Source organism: Neopsephotus bourkii, unplaced genomic scaffold (genome assembly GCF_033783945.1).
Source record: "Neopsephotus bourkii isolate Nb327-2 ecotype Australia unplaced genomic scaffold, CSIRO-AGI_Nbou_v1 NB_795, whole genome shotgun sequence".
NCBI classification, from domain to species: Eukaryota; Metazoa; Chordata; class Aves; order Psittaciformes; family Psittacidae; genus Neopsephotus; species Neopsephotus bourkii.
Window position 1 is genome coordinate 1,393,141 of NW_026901291.1, and position 22,068 is coordinate 1,415,208.

General features: G+C 41.6%; 2 protein-coding genes and 1 non-coding gene across 24 annotated transcripts in view; all 3 read right to left on the reverse strand.

Moving 5' to 3' along the window:
- EP400 (E1A binding protein p400) overlaps positions 1–4,841 on the reverse strand; it is a 47,451-nt gene extending 42,610 nt beyond the window's left edge. For 12 of the 17 annotated variants that reach the window (XM_061355339.1, XM_061355345.1, XM_061355344.1 and 9 more), the window contains exons 1-2: positions 3,449–4,840; positions 1,160–1,270 (exon numbers count right to left, since the gene is read on the reverse strand). In XM_061355339.1, coding sequence (XP_061211323.1) covers positions 1,160–1,270; positions 3,449–4,771 — 1,434 coding nt within the window. In that variant the 5' untranslated portion in view covers positions 4,772–4,840. Of the gene's footprint in view, positions 1–1,159; positions 1,271–3,448 lie in introns of all 17 variants that reach the window. The other 5 variants (XM_061355349.1, XM_061355343.1, XM_061355348.1 and 2 more) reach the window with 2 other exon arrangements.
- Positions 4,842–7,509: 2,668 nt separating this feature from the next.
- Positions 7,510–16,250, reverse strand: LOC133213231 (E1A-binding protein p400-like). 6 transcript variants are annotated; one of them, XR_009725736.1, is made up of 7 exons: positions 16,168–16,250; positions 15,918–15,996; positions 15,175–15,472; positions 13,001–13,187; positions 11,873–12,021; positions 8,270–11,315; positions 7,510–7,571 (listed from the first exon to the last, which is right to left on the reverse strand). XR_009725736.1 is itself a non-coding variant. In XM_061355331.1 (5 exons), the coding sequence occupies exons 1-5, from the start codon at positions 16,181–16,183 to the stop codon at positions 11,225–11,227; spliced, it is 522 nt and encodes a 173-aa protein (XP_061211315.1). In that variant the 5' UTR covers positions 16,184–16,244; the 3' UTR covers positions 8,552–11,224. The 6 variants fall into 6 exon arrangements, 2 of the variants coding, with proteins under 2 accessions (XP_061211315.1, XP_061211314.1); XR_009725738.1 differs by lacking the exon at positions 16,168–16,250 and having other exon boundaries at positions 8,270–10,126; positions 11,142–11,315; positions 15,918–16,135; XR_009725735.1 differs by lacking the exon at positions 16,168–16,250 and having other exon boundaries at positions 15,918–16,135.
- Positions 10,629–10,767, reverse strand: LOC133213269 (small nucleolar RNA SNORA49). The gene has a single exon (XR_009725755.1). It is a non-coding gene; the product is annotated as a small nucleolar RNA SNORA49 (small nucleolar RNA).
- Positions 16,251–22,068: the final 5,818 nt, after the last annotated feature.

Below are 22,068 nucleotides of genomic sequence, written 5' to 3' on the forward strand. Positions count from 1 at the left end.
GCATGTAGCTGCTAGTTTCTCTGAAATGGGTCTGAAGCGGCATAATACTTTCAAAGGCATTTAATCATAGCTGTAGCTTGATGATAATCCTAATCACTGTAATAAATAACCTGATATAATATTACATATTTTAAACCGCTTAGACGGAGCCTGACTACCTAAGGACACTTCCAAGACATATCAGTACTGACCACAATGAAAAGCTCTCAGTGCAAGCCCCTCTACTATGCCACTCATTTGTAAAGCATCACAGTGAACATCCCATTTGTTACACATGGAATACAACCCATTTTGCATCTCATTTAACTCTCTGTTTTCCAAAACCTAGATAAAGGCAGTATAGACTGTACAGATTCCATGGTACAGTGGAATAACTCACCCTGTAACACCTACTAAGGTAAATATTTAGTTGCAGAGGAATTGGGGTATATTATTTCTCAGGGTGTCTGGTAAGAGTTGAAGGTAGCTGCATAAACCCATGCTATCCTGAATTTAAAAGCTGCATCACCACTGATCCACAAAAATGTTAACTGATTTTTACATTTATTTCTTTATTTGTTCAGTATTTCCTCATTTAAAAAAAGGAAAGAAAAGAAATTGTGTAAAAGTACTTATATAATAAAAATAAGCACTTCAGTATCTTCTTCCCAACATTTATGGCAGAGCTACTGGAAAGCTGTTAGATATTAAAAGACAAAGTGTCAGAGAGTTATTATTATTGTTTACAACATTGCAGGGAAGGGAAATCCAAAACCTTCTGTAGCCATACTCAAAACCTTTAAGAGATAAGGGGAAAAAAAGAAAAGAAATTAAGAAGAAATCCACAATTACAATGCCACAGACAAAAGAATCAGTATTATCACTACGCAGAACGCACAGATGAACTAAATGCATTAGGGAAACAAAAGACAAACAAACCAAAGTGAAGACATTCAAGCTGAAAGTTAATGAAATAAGCCAGCAACCTGGAGACAAAGATTTAACTTCCTCAAGGCTTCATTAGTACTGATGCATTTGAAGATTGCAAAGGTTTCTTTGTTTTGTTTAGATGATAAGGGATGGGCTCTTGGGAAAATTCTAATTCATCTAAGAAATATCAAATCTGAATGAAGAAAAAAAATCTGGGATGAAACTACATTTTAGAACCATTGAAAAGTACCTGAAATGGTTGCTGCTGGGATGAAAAAGCAGCAGAAACATTTGGAGGAAGCTGGGTTGCTATAGCGACAGGAGTACCAGTCTGCCCATCCTTTCCTGTCACAACCTTTACCTGAGAGAAATATTTGGGGAAAACAAAAAAAAAACAAAAGAAGGGAGAATCATTTTCTTTTTAAAAGTTTTTCTTCTTTTTTTTTCCCAACACACTCATTTTGTACTGATGGCACCTCACTGGAGAGGGGATTATAACTACACTACCATCAGTGCAGCTTGGTTTGAGCACAGCCCATTTTTAAGAGTTCTGCCTCACTTTTAGTAGCAGAACAGAGTACAGCCTTGACTATTCACAGTGACTTCTCATCACTGGAAACATTTCTGAAATCCTTTGAATTTAAGGATTGCTGCTCCTAACGGACAACAAATTAGCATGACAGACAGTTTGAACTTAAGAGAGCTCCAACATTTATTTAAGCAATGAGCACAGTCACCATTCGCTCGCCCCTTGAATTCCCAAAGCAATCAACCTTTCCAGGCAAGGGATGAAGTGCATTGCTTTAGCAGAAAGTGATAAAGAGAGGGGAAGGGGAAATAAAACAGGAGACAACAAAAAAATACAAAGAAAGAACATACTCAAAAGATGTCTTTATCTTTCAAAAAGATTCATCATTTGAAAACACGTAAAGACTTTTGCTGTTGCACTTTGCAATGTTCTCCAGCAGTTAGACGGACAAATGGCTTTCACAAACAAAGGACCCATCATAAGCAAGCAGTGAAGTACAAAAACTCCAAACCCAAAAGACCCGAAGGTAAAGCCTCAACTGGTGTAAACTGTAGTAGTGCCACTGACTTCAATGAATCTAGACAATTTACACCCGCTAAAGAGCTCTCAGTTAAAAGTACCTGTTTTTTCAGCTGACAAACATACAACCCAACAAGAACACCTAAACAATTGGGCAAAATACAAACCAGGTGAAACCAAAAAATATCCATTGCCAATAAATGACACTAACAGGCTACAGAGAGGAATATTCCTTCAAAATTATCTATAACAATCACAAGCAGAAATTTCCTAGACCACAAAGCAGTGAACAAATTAAACTTCAGCTGTTACACTGTTAAAATTTCCCACAAATTCCAATTGAAGATATGCTCACTAATGATTCACACCTAAGAGAGTCATCAGTTTTCCCTGGCGACACTCCTTTCTAACAGGTTATCTTCAAGCAGTTTGAGTTTCTCTACGTAACAGGTTTGGTTCCTTACAAACTGACATCTATGTGCCCATACATATTATTACAGATTTTAAAAGGTATTTATGAGTGTCAAGTGACACAGAGGCACCAGTTACATTCACCCTGTTGCAACTGCTTGCCATGTAGGCTTGCAGGTAGGCTCTGCACAAGACAAGCACCGCTCCAGCATCGGCAGGGTGTTGCAGGCAAGAGCTATGCGAATGGGTACAAACATGTAGAAGCTGCACAGCATCTGTCTGTGGTAAGCTTATTTCAAGCCCTTTGCCATTAATAAACAGTGAATTCAACTTAGTAATTTTAAACCTTTGCATAAATAACAACGTTAACTTGTCTGTAAGTGCTGTTTGTTTGATCAGTTAGACTGCACAAAGCTCTAAGACAAAGTAACCTGATTCATTACTATGGACCTATATACATCGTGATTCACATGTTCTCTATGTAATTAGATTAATTCAGGTCTTTGTTGGCTACAGCAACGCTGAACTTCAGTAACATCTATGGTTACAAGTCACATGACTCAAAGGTTAACCTCTTACAAGACTCTGCATTCTTTTCCGGTTTATGCAGCTCTAGTAAGTGAAATTTAATCTAGGATTCCTACTCATACTCATTCCGATAGCTTAAAACAGCTTCCACACCAATGCCATTTTTTATTTATGTGGTGGTTTACATACTAACTAGGACAGCAAAAGCTCATTTCACCTCTCTATCCTGTTCCTTTTAAACACATGTAGCTAACAGCATGCTCAAGCCAACCCGTTTGTTCACACTAACCAGCAGAGCTGCATCCTCTCAGAACAGCTATTTAAAGAAAAAGTGCCGTACTTCATCAAGTACAAACGACTTTTCAGGTACTGTCACATTCTCCAGTACTCCACAATCCTGGTGCCACAGCTTCATAGAATCATACAATAGTTAGGGTCGGAAAGGACCTTAAGACCATCTAGTTCCAACCCCCTGCCATGGGCAGGGACATCTCACACCAAACCATATCACCCAAGACTCCGCCCAAATAATAAGTTTAACGGTTTTCTTACCTCATCATTGATGACCTCAGATTGTTCTTCCTCTTCTTCCTCCTCCAGATCCAAGTCATTTTGCCTCAGGTATGCTTGCAGTGGAACACAATGTTTCTTCTTAAAAGCCAAAAAGTCCATCATATTCCCTTGAAGATGTTGCAAGAAAAACAGTTCAATCAAACATTCCTTAAAAGTTTCCTTAAGAATTTCCATCTGTTTGTGGTGATGATCCAAACATTGTTTTCTCATTTGAGCAGTCTCTTGGTTGGCAGGAGGAATCTCCTCCAATTTTTTGGGTTGTTTTTTCACTGCCGTGTTAACTGTAGGAGTAAGAGGAAGACTCGACAGCCCTTGTGGTACAGTGGCCCGGGAAGGACTTGTGGGAGGAGGTGGTGATGTCATTCCAAATGCACTAGGTCCTCCAACTCCTGCTATCAAGCCACCAGAAGTCCTGTCATATCCAATGGGTCTACCCAGCTGCTGTCCTTGAAGCACTTGCTGCTGCTGCTGCATCAGTTGCCCTTGGATGATATTGCTGATTTGGGGTGGCAAGCTGGTCGTTGTAATATGGCCCGGGCTAGTCAAAGATTGCATGTTTGCTCCGCTAGCTACAGGGCTTTGAGGACCGAGATGATGGATGGTGCCACCAGACTGCGAATGAGGCTGTGAAAGCCTTCGTTCCCTTACCGTAGCGGGTGTCCCAGAAGATGGAAGCTGTACCTGTGCAGCAGCTCCTTGAGCAATCTGTGCAATTCCTGGTCCTTCCTGATACACAAAGTGTCCGCCATTGGAAGGACTCAAGCTGATTTGTCTCACAAGCACGCTAGCATCCACAAATCCTCTTGTGGGGCTCTGGCTGCACATTCCCAAGCCAGAGCCTGGAGTGCCTGCCCGAACACTTGGTAAGGTCTGCACTGGCACAGGGTTAGGCTGTGTAGGACTTTGAGACTGAACTTGTTGAGGCAGCGGTGAAGTGACTTGAATGTAAGAGGGAGACCCATGCTCAAACCGCCTCTGCTGAGGACTGAACTGAAAACTGGGCGATGTTGGGTTTGGAATTGGCAATGGGGTGAGTGTTATCTGCTGGTTTCCTGAAGCCACCGGTCCAACGTTCTGCAGCGTGATGTTCACATTCTGCCCAGCCACTGGACTTCGGCTCATTATAAACTGCTGTATTTGGTAACTGGGGGACTGGGGTGCAGATGGACTTGCAGAAGGTGCAAAAGAAGCTGCAGGGGATTGGGGTAGGTTTGGCTGTTGCTCTTCTCCCTCACTGCCTGTGAAGGACCTGGATCTCTGGAGCTGGCGCTGGGCATTCTGAGGGCCATTACCATGGTGCATTCTCACTGCTCTAGATGTTTCTTACAGTATACACTAAAGAAATACAACAAAAACAGAAATTCAGGGAAGGTAAAAGTATTTCTGCAACTGAAACTCTGTAGTTACTATTTAAAGAGTATCTTATTGTTAGAACTTGGCTATCCTGTCTTGGCAGTTGCTTAAATACGTACTCAATTTCTCCAAAACCCTCAGCACCACAAAGCTCACTTAAATCCCTCACATGTATCTTTACCTAAAAAAAAGAGCTATTGAAGAGCTTTACAAATTATATGTTCTGTGGAAGTTGCAGAATCAACAGTCTCCGCCATCAAAAGTATCTCTTTTTTGCATTCATTATTCCAAATGTTCCAGTACTTTTAACACTTAACACAATGTTTCTGAATACGCAACAGTTGCTTAAAATGTACTATGTTTCTTCATCAATAACTAAAAACACTTGTCCATTAAAACGGACACAGACTACTCAACTTCATCCCTCTAGCTACTGAAGAAAAAATGCATCATGAAAAATCTTCAAATCACCAAGATGTCTGAAAAAGCATTGTACTTGATATTTAAATCAGCCTTCTCTTTCCTTCAAGAACACTACCCCCTTAAAGAGATGAAAATTAATGCAAACCTGCATTTCATTTAGAATGCCGTTTATTGAGCCAGGCTATCCCCAAATCAAAAAACGCTCTGGTTTTGCATTTTAATCGCTCACAAACAAAAACTCCACTGACATGAGCTGACAGGTACATTCAGCGCTGGGTGTCACATAGCAGAAAAAAGGAAAATGAAACGCGATTTTTGTTTGTTCAAGATCTCTCTTGTATTTTGAAAACACGGGTTTCACTTTCGGTATTTCAGGGCAAACACACATACAAGTACTCCGCCATTCGTCTTTGCTCCTTACTCCAAGTTGGTTACAAGTGGCAACACACGGCTGGGAAGGGACGCGGTGCAGCGGTGACTGCCTCAACTCCTCGACTGCTGCTGCTGTGGCAGCGAACACACACAACTCCTCCGCTTCCCTCTCCTGGGCTATATGCATCTACTAGTAGTTCCATCTACTCAAGCCCTGAGGATGGAGAGATTCATTCCCTTGCCCACGGGAAAGAGTGAAAGCAGAGCAGCACTGTCTCACACGTGCTAGCGAAGAGGAAAGACCCCATACATGGGTACCAGAGAGGTAGCTCGGGGCGCAGCCTGCACACGGACTAACACACAGCTCTGGGCGGGCTCTGCCGCTCCCGCTCCTCGGATCTCAAACCTCAGCAGAGCGGGAAGGGAAAAAGAGATTCCACTCCTCACAGGCACCTTTTCCAAGAGATTTAATAACACTGCAATACTTCGTGGCACTGTGACTCTTTCACGGCACTAATACCAAATAATTAAGATTCAAACGATACCAGCTATCGCCGGGAACAAGGTCTTATTATTTTAATTACCTATACCTCGCTAACGTTTACTGCCCGAATGAAAACACTTAATTAATTACACGCTGATAAGGAAGCGCTCTGCCGGCCGCCGCCTGCACGGGGAGCAGGGATCGCCTTTTGTGTGCCACAACTGAACTAAGCGATCGGCCGGGGGCCCGCCCGGGCCCAGCGCGGCGCAACCCGGCCCAGCGCACCCAGCCCCGCCGCGGGCCGGCGCCCCAAGTTGGCGAGGGGCTTCTTCCGCCGAGAGCGGCCCCCAGCGCCCCGGGCGGCACCACCACACCCCCGCCAGGACGCGGCCGGCCCTGCCCGCCCACCCCAGCGGCGGCGCGAGGAAGGCCCGTTCCTCCGCAGCCGCCCCCCCGCTGCCGGGACCGGTGCCGCCGGGCCTCGGGCCCGAGGCCTGTGCGGGGCCGGAGAATGGGGTGGGGGGGTGTGTTAGGAGCGGGGCCCGGCCGCCCCCCTGCCCCTCCGCGCCCGCGGGCCCCACTTACCGCGGGCGCCGGGGCCAGAGTTTCCATTCGCTCCTGGCAGGAAGCGGGGGCGGGGGGCGGCCGGAGCCGCAGCCGCTACCAGCGCCGGCAGGAGACAAACCGCGCCTCCTGCGTCCCGCTCCCGCACCGCGCCTGCGCCGCCGCCCGCCCGCCGCGCTCAGCGCCTGCGCAGCACCCAGCGCATGCGCGCAGCTGCACGGCTCGCCACGGTGCTGATCGGCCCCCGCGCCGCTGTCGGCCGTGGTCCATGTCGCGACAGGGAGTATGGCCTCGGCGGGAAATGGGGCTCAGCACATGGAGGAACGAGGCTCGGGGACAAGGGCAGAAAGCTAACTTTTATTGCAGTGCGGAAATGGGAGTGTAATGACCATTGGAAGAGAGTAATTGCTGCCTGCGCAGGTAACAGCGCTGCCCCTCTTCTGCAAGATCTAGTTTTAAACATACACAGAGAAAATTTATCTAAAAGATGAACAATAGATTGCTCACCTGGAGCACAGGCAGGGAAATCCTCACACAGTGCAAAGGGAGGAATGCAGAAGGGAAAAAAAAAGTAGCTTAGTGCTACTCTTAATTACAATAAATACTGAAAAAAAAACCTAAACCAACAATTGCAGAATAGTTCAGCAATAAAGAAAATACAGTTTGCACCTGCTCAGTAGTGACACGCAGTTCCCGTTTAAAACCAAGCATCTCACTGTTCTTAACACCACAACTGAAGAAGTGATGTGGGCTGAATCCAGGCTGTACGCAAGCACTGCTTTCCAGGGGTTGACGTACACTAGCGGTTGGGCATCAGAGTAACTTCTACACCAAGTTCATCGCTGCCAAAGAAGTTACTGTTGTCTGAGGATCAGGACTGGTCCTTGGAACTCCTGGTAACTAAATCTAAAATGAAATTTTAGGTGAATATTTGTTAGGAGCTCAAAGTACAGAGATCAAACTGTCTAAGATAAAATGGAAAATAGGTGACACTATGCAAAGATGAGAGTGTTTAAAATTCTATGTAGAAGTTAGGCTGAGAAAGTTGGAGCTGTTCAGCCTGGAGGAGGCTGCGTGGAGACCTCATAGCAGCCTTCCAGTATCTGCCTATAGGGATGCTGGGGAGGGACTCTTCATTAGGGACTGTAGTGACAGGACAAGGGGTAATGGGTTAAAACTTAAACAGAGGAAGTTTAGATTGGATATAAGGAAGAAATTCTTTCCTGTTAGGGTGGTGAGGCACTGGAATGGGTTGCCCAGGGAAGTTGTGAATGCTCCATCCCTGGCAGTGTTCAAGGCTGGACTGGACAGAGCCTTGGGTGACATGGTTTAATGTGAGGTGTCCCTGGCCATGGCAGGGGATTGGATGACCTTAAGGTCCTTTCCAAACCTAACTACTCTATGATTCTAAAATCAATTACACATAAGTAATACAACATCTGGGGATACACTATTTTCTTAAGAGTAGAGGATTTAGTAAAAGACTATTCCCCCATCATTTTCACTTATTTTCAGTAAATTTTAAAGTAAGCAACACTAGTAAATATTTAAGAATTTATTTTCAATAGCAAAATGTGAATGTAAAACTACAAGTAAAAGGTTACCTGATATGAGTGGAGTCATCAAAGGCATCTGCACAGTTGTCCTTGGATCGATGGTTCTGTCAACTGCTACTGCTTGAAGAAACAGGCCAGGGGTTGTGGGCTCCAGGTGTGCTGGGACCAGGGACAGTTGTGGTAAAACAGTTATGGCTGGAGATACTCTATGTCCCAAGGCCTGGAAGTGTCATCAAACACAGTGTATTCTTAACATTTACATGTATTCCAAAGGGTTCACAAAAGAGGACGTGAAGTTTTACGGAATTTTTCCAATGAGTGAGATACACACACTGGAAAAGTACCATTATATTAGTATCATAAAATGACATTTGTTCCAGTCTATATATGGAATGCCTTTTTCAGCATCATTAAATCCCTTCTGGGATGAAGCCCAAAATCCTGATTCTTTAAGAAAGAGCTTGTCTGTAATTAAGTTTTGAATAGTATTCTTATATCCATGAGCAAGAGTCTGCTTTTTAAGTAACATTAAATTCCACCACCTCAGCTCGGTTAAAAGAAAATGCTCCCATTACTCAGTGTCCCAGTTCTCCAGATTTGCTGAAAGTCCTACACACAGCCTCACCAAAGTCAAAACAGATTCTATAAGTGTACATGAATCCATGCTTGCAGATTCTTTTAGCTGTGAGGAACGTATTTCTCTGCCTACTGTGTTTCCCCCTGTGGTTGACACTGGGTTGGGATTTGCTCCATTGTTCCTCTTGCTTCTGACTAGGCTGTTGCTCCAATTTTATTTCAGGCAACACCTACGACAACAGAAACAGATGGAAGGGGAGGGACCACAGCAATAGGCTTCTTTTGAATTATTTAAATTCTGAGTAGAAAAAAAACACAACCATGAAGTCATGTAAAGATTCATCCTGAAATTATTTCCTAATTGTCTGTACCAATAATTGTGACAGAAAATTCTGACCTGACAAAAAATTATTATATAGCAGGGTTGCCTGCTTCTGACATTGCTAAAATACCAAAAAAAAATGAGACAGCCACAGAAGTGTTGTTACCAAACACTAACAGAAATGAGGAATTTAAAATAAAGGAAATAAACCCCAAAACAAAGAAAAACCCCGGTCTTCACAATGTAATGCACATCTCAAACTCACCTTTCCTCCTGGATCTGCAAGTGCTTTTATGTAACAATTTTGGCATTGCTTGGGGAAGCCATAAACATAGTTACAAGTGTTAAAGACATGGCAGACAAAGTCCTAGTTTGCTGTCTCTGCTGGTAACACAATAGCAAGGTTCAAGGAAGTGCCTGTAACTGTTTGGTAGCCTAGGAGGCAGAGAGAAATCACCCCAGTGTAACGTTTCAATTAAATGCTTCTGTTGTGTGCACAAGCATGGGTAATCCTTAATTGAGGTCTAACCATGCTGTCATAAACTTTGAAGTAAAAAGTTTTTGAAGCCAAAATAAACAAAGCCCCATCTTACTTTGAACAGTGCCAAGTCTCCAGCAGTTAGCCATGCAGGATAGTGTTAGCCACTGTCAGCAGCTGACTTGATGACAGCTGACAAAGGTCTCACAAAACGCGTTTTCTGTTTTACCCAGAGGAGTGTCTTCTGAGCTTTGCTCTTCTGTCTTGTTTTCAATATTCTTCGAGTCATCTGGCCAAAAAGGGAAGGTGGAGGAACAGCTGTCCTTCTATGGCAATGCTTCTTTCTCTCAGTTGAAGCTAAGTGGCAGGACAAAGTTATCATGTCTGTCAAAAAGGACTTGGAGATCCCTTATGTGCTATAAGCATTTTGTCTGGTGTATGTTAAGAGTTCCTCTTTCACTTCTTCTGAAGCATTTTGCACCTCCTTCGCATGCTGATATTCCCATTTTACATTTGTGGGTTTTAGCTCCTTTTAGGAAGAAAATCTGTACACTTTAAATATTAGTACTTTTCACAATAAATATGCTAACAACGGTACATTGCCACTGACCTGAGTCACACTTTTTACAGGCTAATGGGCATAGTAAAGTTAATTAAACTGAATTTTAATTCCTTTTGCTTGCAAATACAGCACCATAATTAAGATAGAAAAGAGATATAAGGACCAAAAATCTGACATTCCCCTCATGTCACACCAATATCACTGAGAATAGGCTCCTTCCATTTACCTAACTGGAAAACAAGAGAATACCATTGCAGTTACTATGCACACTGACTGGGTTATTATGCTGTGTGTGCTTCGGCGCTTTTCTTGTCTACTGACTAAATTGAATCCCTTCTATTGTGCTGCCTTGTTTTGCTTTAAGGCAAAGTATTCCTTCATGTTTTCTACTGCATCTGGCAGAAATCATAACAATGCAATTGGAAATTAAAAAAAAGAAAAGGGAAAAGAATGAATTAACTATATTGTTAATGTTTGCTCAAATTGTAGGCCCCAGAGGGTACTGAGAATCGTACTGGGGAGGGAAATGAACATGCTTTCAATTTATCCTCAGGCAATGCCAGGGCGCTCTACAAAAAGCAAAAGCCCCTGGAGTAAGGCTGAGGAAGTGCCAACATAAAAGCAGCAAGTACACTTACAGTACTAACAGTGTAGATAGGTACAGATAATGAAAGCCAAAGCAATTATGAAATTGTGAAATATTGTGAAATAAAGCATCTGTATTTCAAACACAAATTACTCATAAATGTAGGACAACTAGTGGCATGCCTCTTGGAAGCACCCCGGATGCCTCATCAAATAGTATGACTGACATATTTCATATATAATTACATATTTGTGTGACAGCTACATACATAATTTGCTTAAATAACTAATAAAATTATGCAAATTAATTTTGCAAATGTATTAAACTTCCCTTTACCATTTTCCCTCCTGCTATGAGCATATATTAACTATTAGCTTGAGCAAGAGGTCCTCTTACCAGATGATGCCAACTGTGAGCACCACTCTCATTAACTCTTACATATGTAAGAAAATGGATGTTCAAGAAAAGCTCCAGTATAATCAAGCACTAGAATCATCTGCACCAAAACCAATACACGATGTCCTCTTGATTTCACCTTCCAAAACAAGGCAGCCAGAGCTTCCATCTTGCCTGTTTATGAAATAAGAACTTGTAGGTTCTGCAGATAGCATTCAACAGTTAGAGAAAGCACATTCACACAGTTATAACAGGCAGTGGGGTTTTTATACCTAAATCCGCAGGTATAAAAAGACAGGTATAAAAGCACTGCACCAGTCAGGGATCTGGAAACTGTAGAAAATGAGGCCTTGCTACCTGCTATATTTAATGGAGTAGGGAAGTATCTGTTCCTTTAGGTTAAACTTCAAGACCTTTTTCTTCAAGACCTTTACATATAACCATTTAATGGGTGTATGTATAAGGAGGATTTACTACATACAAATTCAGAGGAGCAAAGCCACTGCTAGCAATACTCACAGACCTCTATAAAACAAACCAAAACTTTAATACACTAATTTTTAAACAGCTTGGCCTATTAGCTACTCAAAAACAGTAATAAAGAAGATATCTGCATGGAAGCATAAAGGACTTGCTAAAGGTAATCGAAAGTAACCTGGTGGATGAAGTCTATAAATACTACTTGCTTTCACCTGTTACTTAAATAAATCAGTTACTGGACCCCTGCATACCTGTTTGGTTTGAGCTTCACTGGGGACGAAGGAGAACAGCAGATCTCTTCAATAAGCTTCCTGGGTATCTTCAGTTTCAGCAGTATTTTTGCTTTGTAAGTAGTTTGGTGTTCCATCCCAATCACACCAAAGACAGACTGATCTGCATGCTTAAGTTATAAAAAACAAACAAACAAACCCCTCAACCTAAAGAAAAATTCAACCATTCAGAAAGGTAACAGTTCTACATTATCTGAGAACAATTAAAAAGCTCAGAGCTGATGCCAGAATCAAACCAAAACGTGGAAGAGCGTTGTAAAGTGTTATGTGATTTTGCAGAGAGCAGCTGTCGTTACTTTAAAAGGTTTCAGCAACCTACACCATGAAATTAGAGCATTATGCTCATGTTACCAGAGAGTCTAAACCAGGATGGCACCTCAAGTTACAAGCTCTGCAGTTAATTCAATGCTTGCGATTGAAGTACTTGTCTTTGTAGAACTGACATTCCAGACTCATCCATTCCCACTTCGATACATTGACACTACTTCCTTCACAAGTCTTGGACACTTACCCTACCCACCCACCCCCAAATGATTTCCCCAAGTGGCTCAAAGGAGTAGCTATTTGAAGTTCCCAGGACACACAACGCTACTGTTGCAGCTTTGTCCAGTCTTCCTTAAACCTGTAGTATGGCTGGAATCACTAGGACAAAACAGGTTAAACCCCTTGCAATGTAACTTTAACATGCTATAGTTGAAACTGAATTGTGGAATCTGACAGCCTCTCATCTGCAGAGCTGTACACAGTTTAACTATGCCCTTACTACTCCTCAGGACAGGATAAAAATGACATCTGTCCCTTGATTTCAAGACCCATCAGTTTAGGTTAATTGGGAACTTAAAGCAAAACCAGAAAATGTTGCAAAACAGCCTGACCTTCTATGAGTATAGCACATTCTCAGCACACCTGCTAAATCCAGTACTACCATAAAGTCAGCGGTTATTATACATAATCTTAGTAGTTGCTTCTGAAAATAAATGCAGAGTTAAATATTTAATTGGAACCTAAATTATGTGTAAGAAGTTTTATGTCCTAAGCCCCCAGCTCTGCCAGTCAATTCAAGCACAAGAGAATTACTTCCCTACTCACCTTCCAAAGATTCCATTCTAATGCATTCAGCAATAGAGAAGCAATTGTAAACTCCAGCATGTCTAATACACAGGAAGAACTTGGAAGCCAAGGACTTAACGGATCAGGATGATTACACACCTTGAGCATCTGCGTCAGAACATGGAGGACGCTGATGAAGTGCCCACTTCTGAGATATTCTTGAGTTCTGTTATTTAAAATGAGAATGTAATTTAAATTATCTTAAAAAAAACAGTGCTTTTTAGGAGCTTAAGTATTTCTGGACACTCGCTTTGTTTTTCTGAATAAATCTGATAACACCAAGTTATCAAACATAGAAAAGTATGTTTAAAAATGCAGTCTTCCACTCCTCCAGCTTCTCTCCCATTCACACAGACATTTAATAATTTACCAAATATATTCTGATTTTAAATCTCACATTTCTCAAATAGCCACTCTGTTTCAAACTGAAATTACATCAGATAGTATATGAAACACAGTGTCAATATTGAGGTCTTTTTTCAAAATGCCTGAATAAATATCACTTTAAAATATCAATTTCACTTGGAAATACAAACTAGACATATCAGAAAAGCAATGTAACAATATAACCTAGGATATGCAGTTCCTAAATAACTTAAGAACTAAATTTAGACAAAACCTGTGATGCATGATGAATTGCCCAAGTTATAAATACTTTGTCCCATATATAGCCCATAATCTTCAATTACTATTTATGCTTCTTCAATTAAGAGCTCCTCAACAGATGGACCTTGGTTGAGACAAGATGTCTTCATACATTGACTTTTGCTGATCAGAAAGAGTACATGTAAGCACATGGTAATATTTCTCTGATAACGGCTTCTCAACGTGAATTTTGGACCTCTGCAAAATGAATGACTGCATTATCTAAAAGAATAGAATGCAATGATTTCCTAGTTTTATTTCCTCAGAGAAAGATCCTAGAGTTAAGATACTATCCTCAAGGGAGATGTACTCTGCAACTCTCTGGTAATGATCTTTATTCCCCTCCACAGATGCTACTTTCATAAAATCCAGATAGATTTGGGAAATCCTTGAAATCAGGAAACTGGCAATGGCCCACAAATCTTTTAAGGCAGTAGGCAGAAGCATATCCATCAAGAGTAAACAATGATGACTGCAGATAATTAAAATAATAATTAAGATAAGATCTATTTCATAACTTAATTAGATCACAGCAAAGAAAAAAATAAACCCTGTCATTTTAAACACTGCAGTTGTTCCAGAAAGTAACTGATGGACAAAAGCAACAAGAAGAATTTGAATGAATGCTTCAGACCTCTGGAGATTGAATATTGCATCCCAGCACTCCTGTGTCAGATTGTTACCATTCTGCCTTTCATCTAAAACTAGGTACCTGCATTGTACTTTCATGAATGCTTCACAGTCTTTAAAGAATTGCTTGCAGGAAAAAGGTGTTGGGGTTAGTCCATTCCTGCAATGTAAAACCACAAAATCCTAAGGGCTTTCTTTGATGGCTTTAATAGCAGAGATTATTGTTTCCTCCTCTAGGATTAGATTGAGAATTGCTGGTCAGCAAAGCAACTTTTATTGGGGAATATCAAACACTGCTTATGAACCAGTACTTATGAAATAAGAAAATAGCTTAATTTTTCCAGTATGCTCATAACAAAAAAGAAACAGGTTGTGATATGACTATGCTGAAGTTTTTAATCACAATGGTATAATCATAACTTGGGCTGATATTTTCCTTGTGTAATATTTATGCTACCCAGTACATTGTTCCACAATACCTGTCTTCTTCAAAAAAGTTCTCATGGGTTTCCAAGATGCAGAAGAATTTTCAAAGCAGGACACAAGCATTTCAGTTCAAATCTCCCACTTCAGCACATTCAAGTTTGGTGAAACAACAAGAACAGAACCCCAGTTACCTACAGAGATAAAAAGTACAGCATGATAGGAAATGACTGCACAACACGTCAGAGTTTAAAATAAAAGGCAAATGCGTGTATCTTGACAATATGCACTAACAATGAAAGGAATTGCCTATCTTTTTTACAAGATTTATTCCAGATACATTTCTTTAAACTATACATATTAAAAGCATTTTTTTCCTGTTACAGGAAATGTATTCACCAATGAACTGTTAAAAATACAGATTTATAAAACAAAAGAGCTACAATACTTCATACCTTCATTATATGCCCGGTGCACAAAAAAAAGCAACAACGTGCACTGTTTTTCCAAGTCCAGGTTCATCAGCCAGAATGCCATTGAGATTTATCTTATACAGCTTTGCCAACTACTCCAGTCCAGTCTTTCACAGTCTCTAAGACTGGCATGATCTGAGCACTGCTTCTGGGTAACAGCACTTCTGCAGCATCAGCAACATCTGCTAAATCTGGCACGTATTTCTCTACAGTGAATGTGAGAAGTTCTGGAAGTACCACTTCCTTCTGAAGGTTCTCTTTCTTAATCAGTCTCTTATTTCTGTACAAAACAATAAAAATCATAGTGCTGCCATATCCAAGATGAATCATTCATTCACAGGTTTGATGCTATTTACAGTTAATCCAGCATCTAAAGAACATATGAATTCTACCCTAAAGAATATTATACATTTGTAAAATCTTACAGTAAAAAGGGCAAAAACCTACATAAAGAGGGCAATCTGCAGAGGGACACAGGTGCACACATGAATTCAGTCTTACACGTGGCTCAGAAGGGACATAAAACTAACCCAGATACAAACAAGAGCTCAGCAACAAAAAGTCTTTATAGAAGCTTTAGTAAGCTACAGGAAGTTAGCAAGCTAGAGAAAGGAGATATTTATGACTCAAAACTCAGATCAAAATAATAGCTCCTAAACATTCATTTTGGTAGGCTTATACTACCAGTACGCAAAAGGAAAAAAAAATGTCAAAGTCCTTATTACCTGTTTTTGACATGTTCTGTGAGTTTCATGCTGTCTTCTTCATTTCTTCTAACGGTACTTGCAGTTTTAAAGCTACCACCTAAAATGGACAGAGGGGTGGAGGAGAACAGCAGAAGGAAATGACAAACATGAACATATTCAGCTCAAATGTAGCTATGAATTACTAAACAATTCTTCAATAGTAAGTCAGACATCAAGTATGGCTACGATGCAGAGCACTCGAAGAAAAACATAAGTGTACAAAACTGACCATGAATAGAAGTCATCAGATAACAAGCGAGAGCTGCCTGAGAATACCTCACATCAAAACTCAAATGTCTGCAGCGAGCCAGCTGCACCAACTAGGATTAGCGAAGCACTCTCCTTCATGACATATAAGGCCTGAAATTATTCATGAAGCTATATTTACCTCCAGATAACATTCACCACGTGAGCTGAGCAAATGACATAAATGAACAGAGATGTTCACAGAACTAGAATTTCAGGGGAAACTAGCAGTAAAAGTGACAAAAATTAATCTTGTCTAGACTTTCTTAATGAGACAGATGTTACTGTTTCTGAGGATACTCTCTTCCCAGTATTCAGACAGACTATTTAATGGTACAGAATAGACAACAGCAATGACAACACATAAAAACCAGATGTTCAAAGCCACGTACAATATAATATGCAAACCTGATACTTTTTTTTTTTTACAGGAACTGGAGTTGGGACCAAAGTCATAGCCTGCTCGTTGTACCTGCTGAAGAAAAGCTGGGCTCCCACTGTGTGGAACAGGTAAGGAATTATGCAAACTTGACAAGTTTTGCCCATTTTGCTGTTGATTTTGCTCCTGGCTAATCTGTTGAGCCACTTGAGGAACAGAAGTCATCCCACCTATAGAGAAACTTTTAACACTTATAATTTCAGTAATTAAAATAGTAGAATATCAAAAAGAACCAAAGAAATTGTCAATACAGACTGTTACATAGCTGGTCAAATCAACTTTCTTCCATACCACAGTAAAACTGCACACCTAAAAGCCATAAAGATGCAAATCAATCAGCATGTCGATTGTCTAGAACGTACTTACCAGCTCTTTAACTTAACAACACAAAGATTATTTCTATCAACATCCTCCAGAGAGGTGCCAGCAGGGCAACCAACATCCATCAGGGCATCAAATGACCAAAAAGGAAAAGTTTCATGCAACAACATTAATTAAACAACAAATTAGGCACAGAGGGTGCAAACTTGAGCCCAGTGCATGAAAACAAGATGTGCAGTGCTCACTAAGATTTCTAATATATTCTCCACAGGGTTTTTTAATGATGTAATAATTGCTGTTAGATATAATGCTACATGTACAGAAAAGCTTATTAAAGCAATTATCTTTAATTACAAAGCTTAAAACTTACACTTAATCATACATACTCTATCATAAATGAGTAACATTAGTTCTAGATGTATCAGCATTACTTTAAGAGTTGTGACAACTTTTTTAAAGCTGTTATCAAGGCTAATTATGAGTCCCTACATGAAGTACTGTTTTGGAACTAAAATAAAGTTAACCTAATAAAGTAGCTTGTTATCAATACAATAGTGCATCAGTCTATCACTTCCAAAGCTCTATCCACATTTACCTTTGAATTCACTCTTTATTTTGCTACAAAACTTTTTTTATGCTCCCAGAATTGCTTCTTGCCCAACTTTTTAGAAAGAGAACCCATCTTAACGGTCATCAACCTTTTAACTCAGTTTAACCACTTGAATCCTTTACCATTCCAGTAGATTTATCCAGTTACTTTGCTTCTATCAGTCAGAGATGGAGGATTCCTGCAGCACATAGTGAGGCTTGGCTGGGTACATAGGTACTTGGAAGGGACGGTCAACAAATGCTTCAGGCTTCCTCCAGCCCATAGATGCTGATGTTGAGACTGAGGGAGGACAGTCCTCTCACACGCAGCCGTACTCTAGAGATGATGGAAGCTGGAAGCAATTCCCTGACCTCTCATTTCATAAAACACTGTCGTCTGAGGGGCAGCATGATTTATAAGTACATTACAGCCAGGTATGAACACATTGTATTTGTAATTAATATAAACCCAGGCAGGGTTTAAACGCTGCCTTGAGAACGCGGTACCGCCAGGCCAGGCTGGGAAGAAGCTCCAGCGCGAAGATAAAGTTATCGGGATGTACAAGGACAACGCGGTACCAAACCTCCTCTGCTCGGTGCCGCAGACCCGCTCCCTGCAGCCTTCCTGTCAGGAGCGTCCTGACAGGCTCCGGGCTGAGCCTGCCCCCGCCACGAGGGCTGCGGTACTCAGGGGGGAAGATGCAGTTTACTGACCGCCTCGGCACACACCGGCCGCCGCACCATGCCCGTCGCACGCCTCGGGGTCCCGTTCGCGCCTCAGCACACACCCAGGCCCCGCCTGCGGCAGCTCCCGGCGTCCGTGTCCCGTTCCCGGTCCCGGTCCCGTTCCCGCCCCGGCACTCCCCCGGCCCCGCCGCGCTGAGCGGTACCATCCCAGTCTCACCTGAGGGGGGGGCATCCCACCCGCACAGGGGTGCGGCGCCGCGCTGGGCGCATGCGCGCAGCCGGGAGGGGCGCGGAGGTGGTTCGTTCCGTTCCGCATGGAGAGGTCAAGTGGGTCTCAGGCAGTGGCGGAGTCCCCGTGTCCCTGGGGGAATCCCTTTCCTTTCCCCTCAGGAAGCTCACAGCCGCATCCCAGAGCCACAAGCGGGGTAGGTCCGTGTGCAAGCCCCTGGCAGGGGCTGTGCGGGAGGCACCCGGGCCTTTCAGGCCGCTGCCCACCACAGCGAGCTGCAGGGTCCTGCGCAGCGCTTCGGCTGTTCTCTGCCCCTGAACACTGCCCATGCCGAGAGCTTTCAGAGCATCCCCTTTAGAATTTAGACCACTTCTGTACAGTGGTGGTGGTGAAGTATTTTATCGAGCTCCTGGTCCAAAACTGGAGTTGAAATACCAAATAATCCCCTTGAAATAAACCAGCACATACTAAGAGGTAAGAAATACCCTTTCTAATTATTATTACTATTTTTTTTCTCCAAAGGCTATAAATAAAGTTTTTGCTGATTTCATCTGAGATACATGTCCGTTTGGGGCCCTTTATTATAAGCAAGTAAGGGTGGGGGTGTTTGTCAGATTGAAAGGGATATAAAGAGCTTTGGATAGAAGACTAATGCCAGATTAGGTCAATGGTATGAAGCAGCATGAGACAGAGATGAAAAATCTAGGTAAAAGAACACTTTCACACACTGCTCTTATAAAACAGAGATAGGCCGTCAAGATAAAATAAAAAGCTCTAATTAAAACCCACATAAAACAAACAAATGAATTCCTTTTCAAAGGTCACCTGTGCCTTGGCAGGTCAAAACATAAATTCCAGAATGAGCCATAGAATGGAGGCTTTGGGCAGGAACCACTGAATGACCACTCATTTTCAGTAACAATACAGACCCAGCTAGGGAAGTGTATCAAGTGCTTGTAGTAATACCCAAATGCTTAGGGAGTCTTGTTCCACCCCTTCCAAAAGTGTTCTATAGGCAGGCAGGGCAGGAGGGCTGCTGCCTTAACTTGTTTTTTCTTCTACTACCTCCACAGAGAGCTGTAAACCACAAGTGAAACCACAGTGGGGACAGGAAAGCAAGAACTCCAGAGTACACAGAACCCCAAACCACAGACAATTACATCTTATTCCCAAAGGAAGACAGTTTCCCATTTCATTGCACACATTCTGAGCAGCTTGAAAGGAATTAAGAGTTCACACACACAGAATGAAAGCAGGCAGCACCATTCCTTTCACACATACCAAGTCGATTCAACCCCAAGTCTAGCAGATGACTGGATAGTTTCCACTAAAACCAGAAATACTAAACCAGCAGTGATCACCATAGTGATCTACCATAGGCAATACCAGAACATCCATGGCTGCACACTCTGAATTGCAGTCTTAACATACATCATCTCTTCTCGTCTCAACTATAGGTGTGTGAAACACACAGCTGTGGACCTATATTCTTGAGTCTGCCCAAGCACATGGACAATAGTGGGAGGATCTCCCAAAGACAAGGTCTCATCTTGAAATACATGGTTCAATCCATGTTCCAAAATTAAGATCTGTCACTAAGGAATCATTTCTTTCAGACTTGCAAAGCTTTAGAGGATGCAGAAAGCTTGTTTCAATACTAACAGAACTCACAGCAGACAGCATGATAAATGAGTTTCTAACTGTGCATGTTATTCCACCGGAAAGTCATGGAAGACATGGAAAATAAAAGCTTAATGATATTTAGAGATGAGGTTAAGTAAAGGTAAAGAAAGTAATAAAAAATAAGCAAAAGTTCATGGAGTCATAACACCGTAATAATAACAAAAAAAAGTATTTTAAAACTATTTGCCCCATCTTTATGTAGAGGTTATACATATTTAAAATACTATCTTCCAGGTAAACATATAATAAAAACATTATTCAAACAGCAATTGACATCCTGCAGTGCAAGACTCTGTTAGAACGCTGCTTTCTCTTTATACTATTTTCAAGTATATCAGTCAGTGGTATAAAAAGCTTCTTTTACTTTTCCTACTGTACTGCCTTCCCCACCGGGTTTCCCTGGGGCATCTGGTTCTCATCTGCAAGCACACAAACCCCTGCTTGACTGGATTCTTGGATTTAGAAAGGCCACTTCTTTGTAGACACAGGGAACTGCAAGCACCAAGGGTCCCACATTCAGCAACTTACTGGCTCAGTCAGAATCACCATCAGAACCATCACTGCCTTCAAGATCACTGCTGTTCTGTAAAGTAAAATGAAAAATGATTTATCAGTATTCCATGTACATCTAGAGACGGACCTCAACCAAAGACACTGACTTTACACTTCTCCAAAAGTATAAGAAAATGGGTCTGGATCCCAGCTTCGTATCTTAGGCTCATCTATTGTAACAAACTTCTGTGATGGTAAATGATGTTTCTTGTAGCAAAAAACTTGTGTGTTGGATTACACTCACCATCAGAAGAAATTTCTTCTCATTTGTATTTACAACTACACAATTAGCGTGCTGTATGTGGGAAACTGACCTGTGGGGTAATAGCACTAATGCTAATGTTTAAAATAAATGCAGCTGAGACAAGTTAACTTTTTAACAAGCTTTTTTTCCATGCAAATCCCTCAAAAGCCGTTTGTTACATTTGGTTTGCCTGCTGCAGAGACTTCATGTCCAAACTGTATTAGAGATACAAGAACTCACTAAGACTTGTGTAAAAATGAAATCAGTTGTACAAAGTAGTATTAGGGAAATACTACAAGGGTTTGCAACTGAAAAGGAAACTGAAGTCTGAGTTTTTAACAGGGAGCCACTCCTTTGTAAGTCAGTGAACTTGGGAGGGTGATACAATTTTTTGAAGCAAGTATTTTGACTGCTGTGTTTGGCATCAAAGGATTTCATAAAGAAAGGCTAACATGACAATATGTCTGTAGTTCCTTTTTTCCTCACCACTGCTTGAGGAAACAAGCAGGTTTTATATGAAAACATGTAAAACCTCCAAATCCCAAGAATTTAACATTGACAGTTTAATATCCTACTACAAAACAAACTCTGCAGGACCTAGACAGTTGCCTTCATAACAGCAAGCACAGCTCATTGAAGTGCAAGCAGTCTGCAAGATCTCAAAGAAGTCTGCCGTATCATCCCTTATTTATCCTCCTCCAGACAGCTAACTATGATGCCAAAACTGTATTTGCTCAAGTTTATCTAAAGAAGCAGACCTGCCTCCTGCCAGCAATTCACCGGTGATTTGGAACCCGTCAGCAGTACATCCTGTCAACATTATCATCATGACCCTTAAGCCAAGTAAAGACTCTCCACACCACATGGTCTCTTTGGGTCCCATTTAACCAAACTAATGTGGCATTTGTCATAACCTCCTGTCACAGATGCCCCCGTACAGCACTATACTTCAGAAGAACAATTACCCCAAGTACAGAAATAACCCTGAGAAATTTCTGGTATCTTGCTTGTACTGTTCAACAAGGCTGTAAATTTTGGTTTATATACTGAAACTTTCCCATACTCAAACAAAAAATGGCAGAGACAAGATTAAACCTAATGTTCTTCAGAGCAGGTTCATTATCTACACAAAATAAAGATA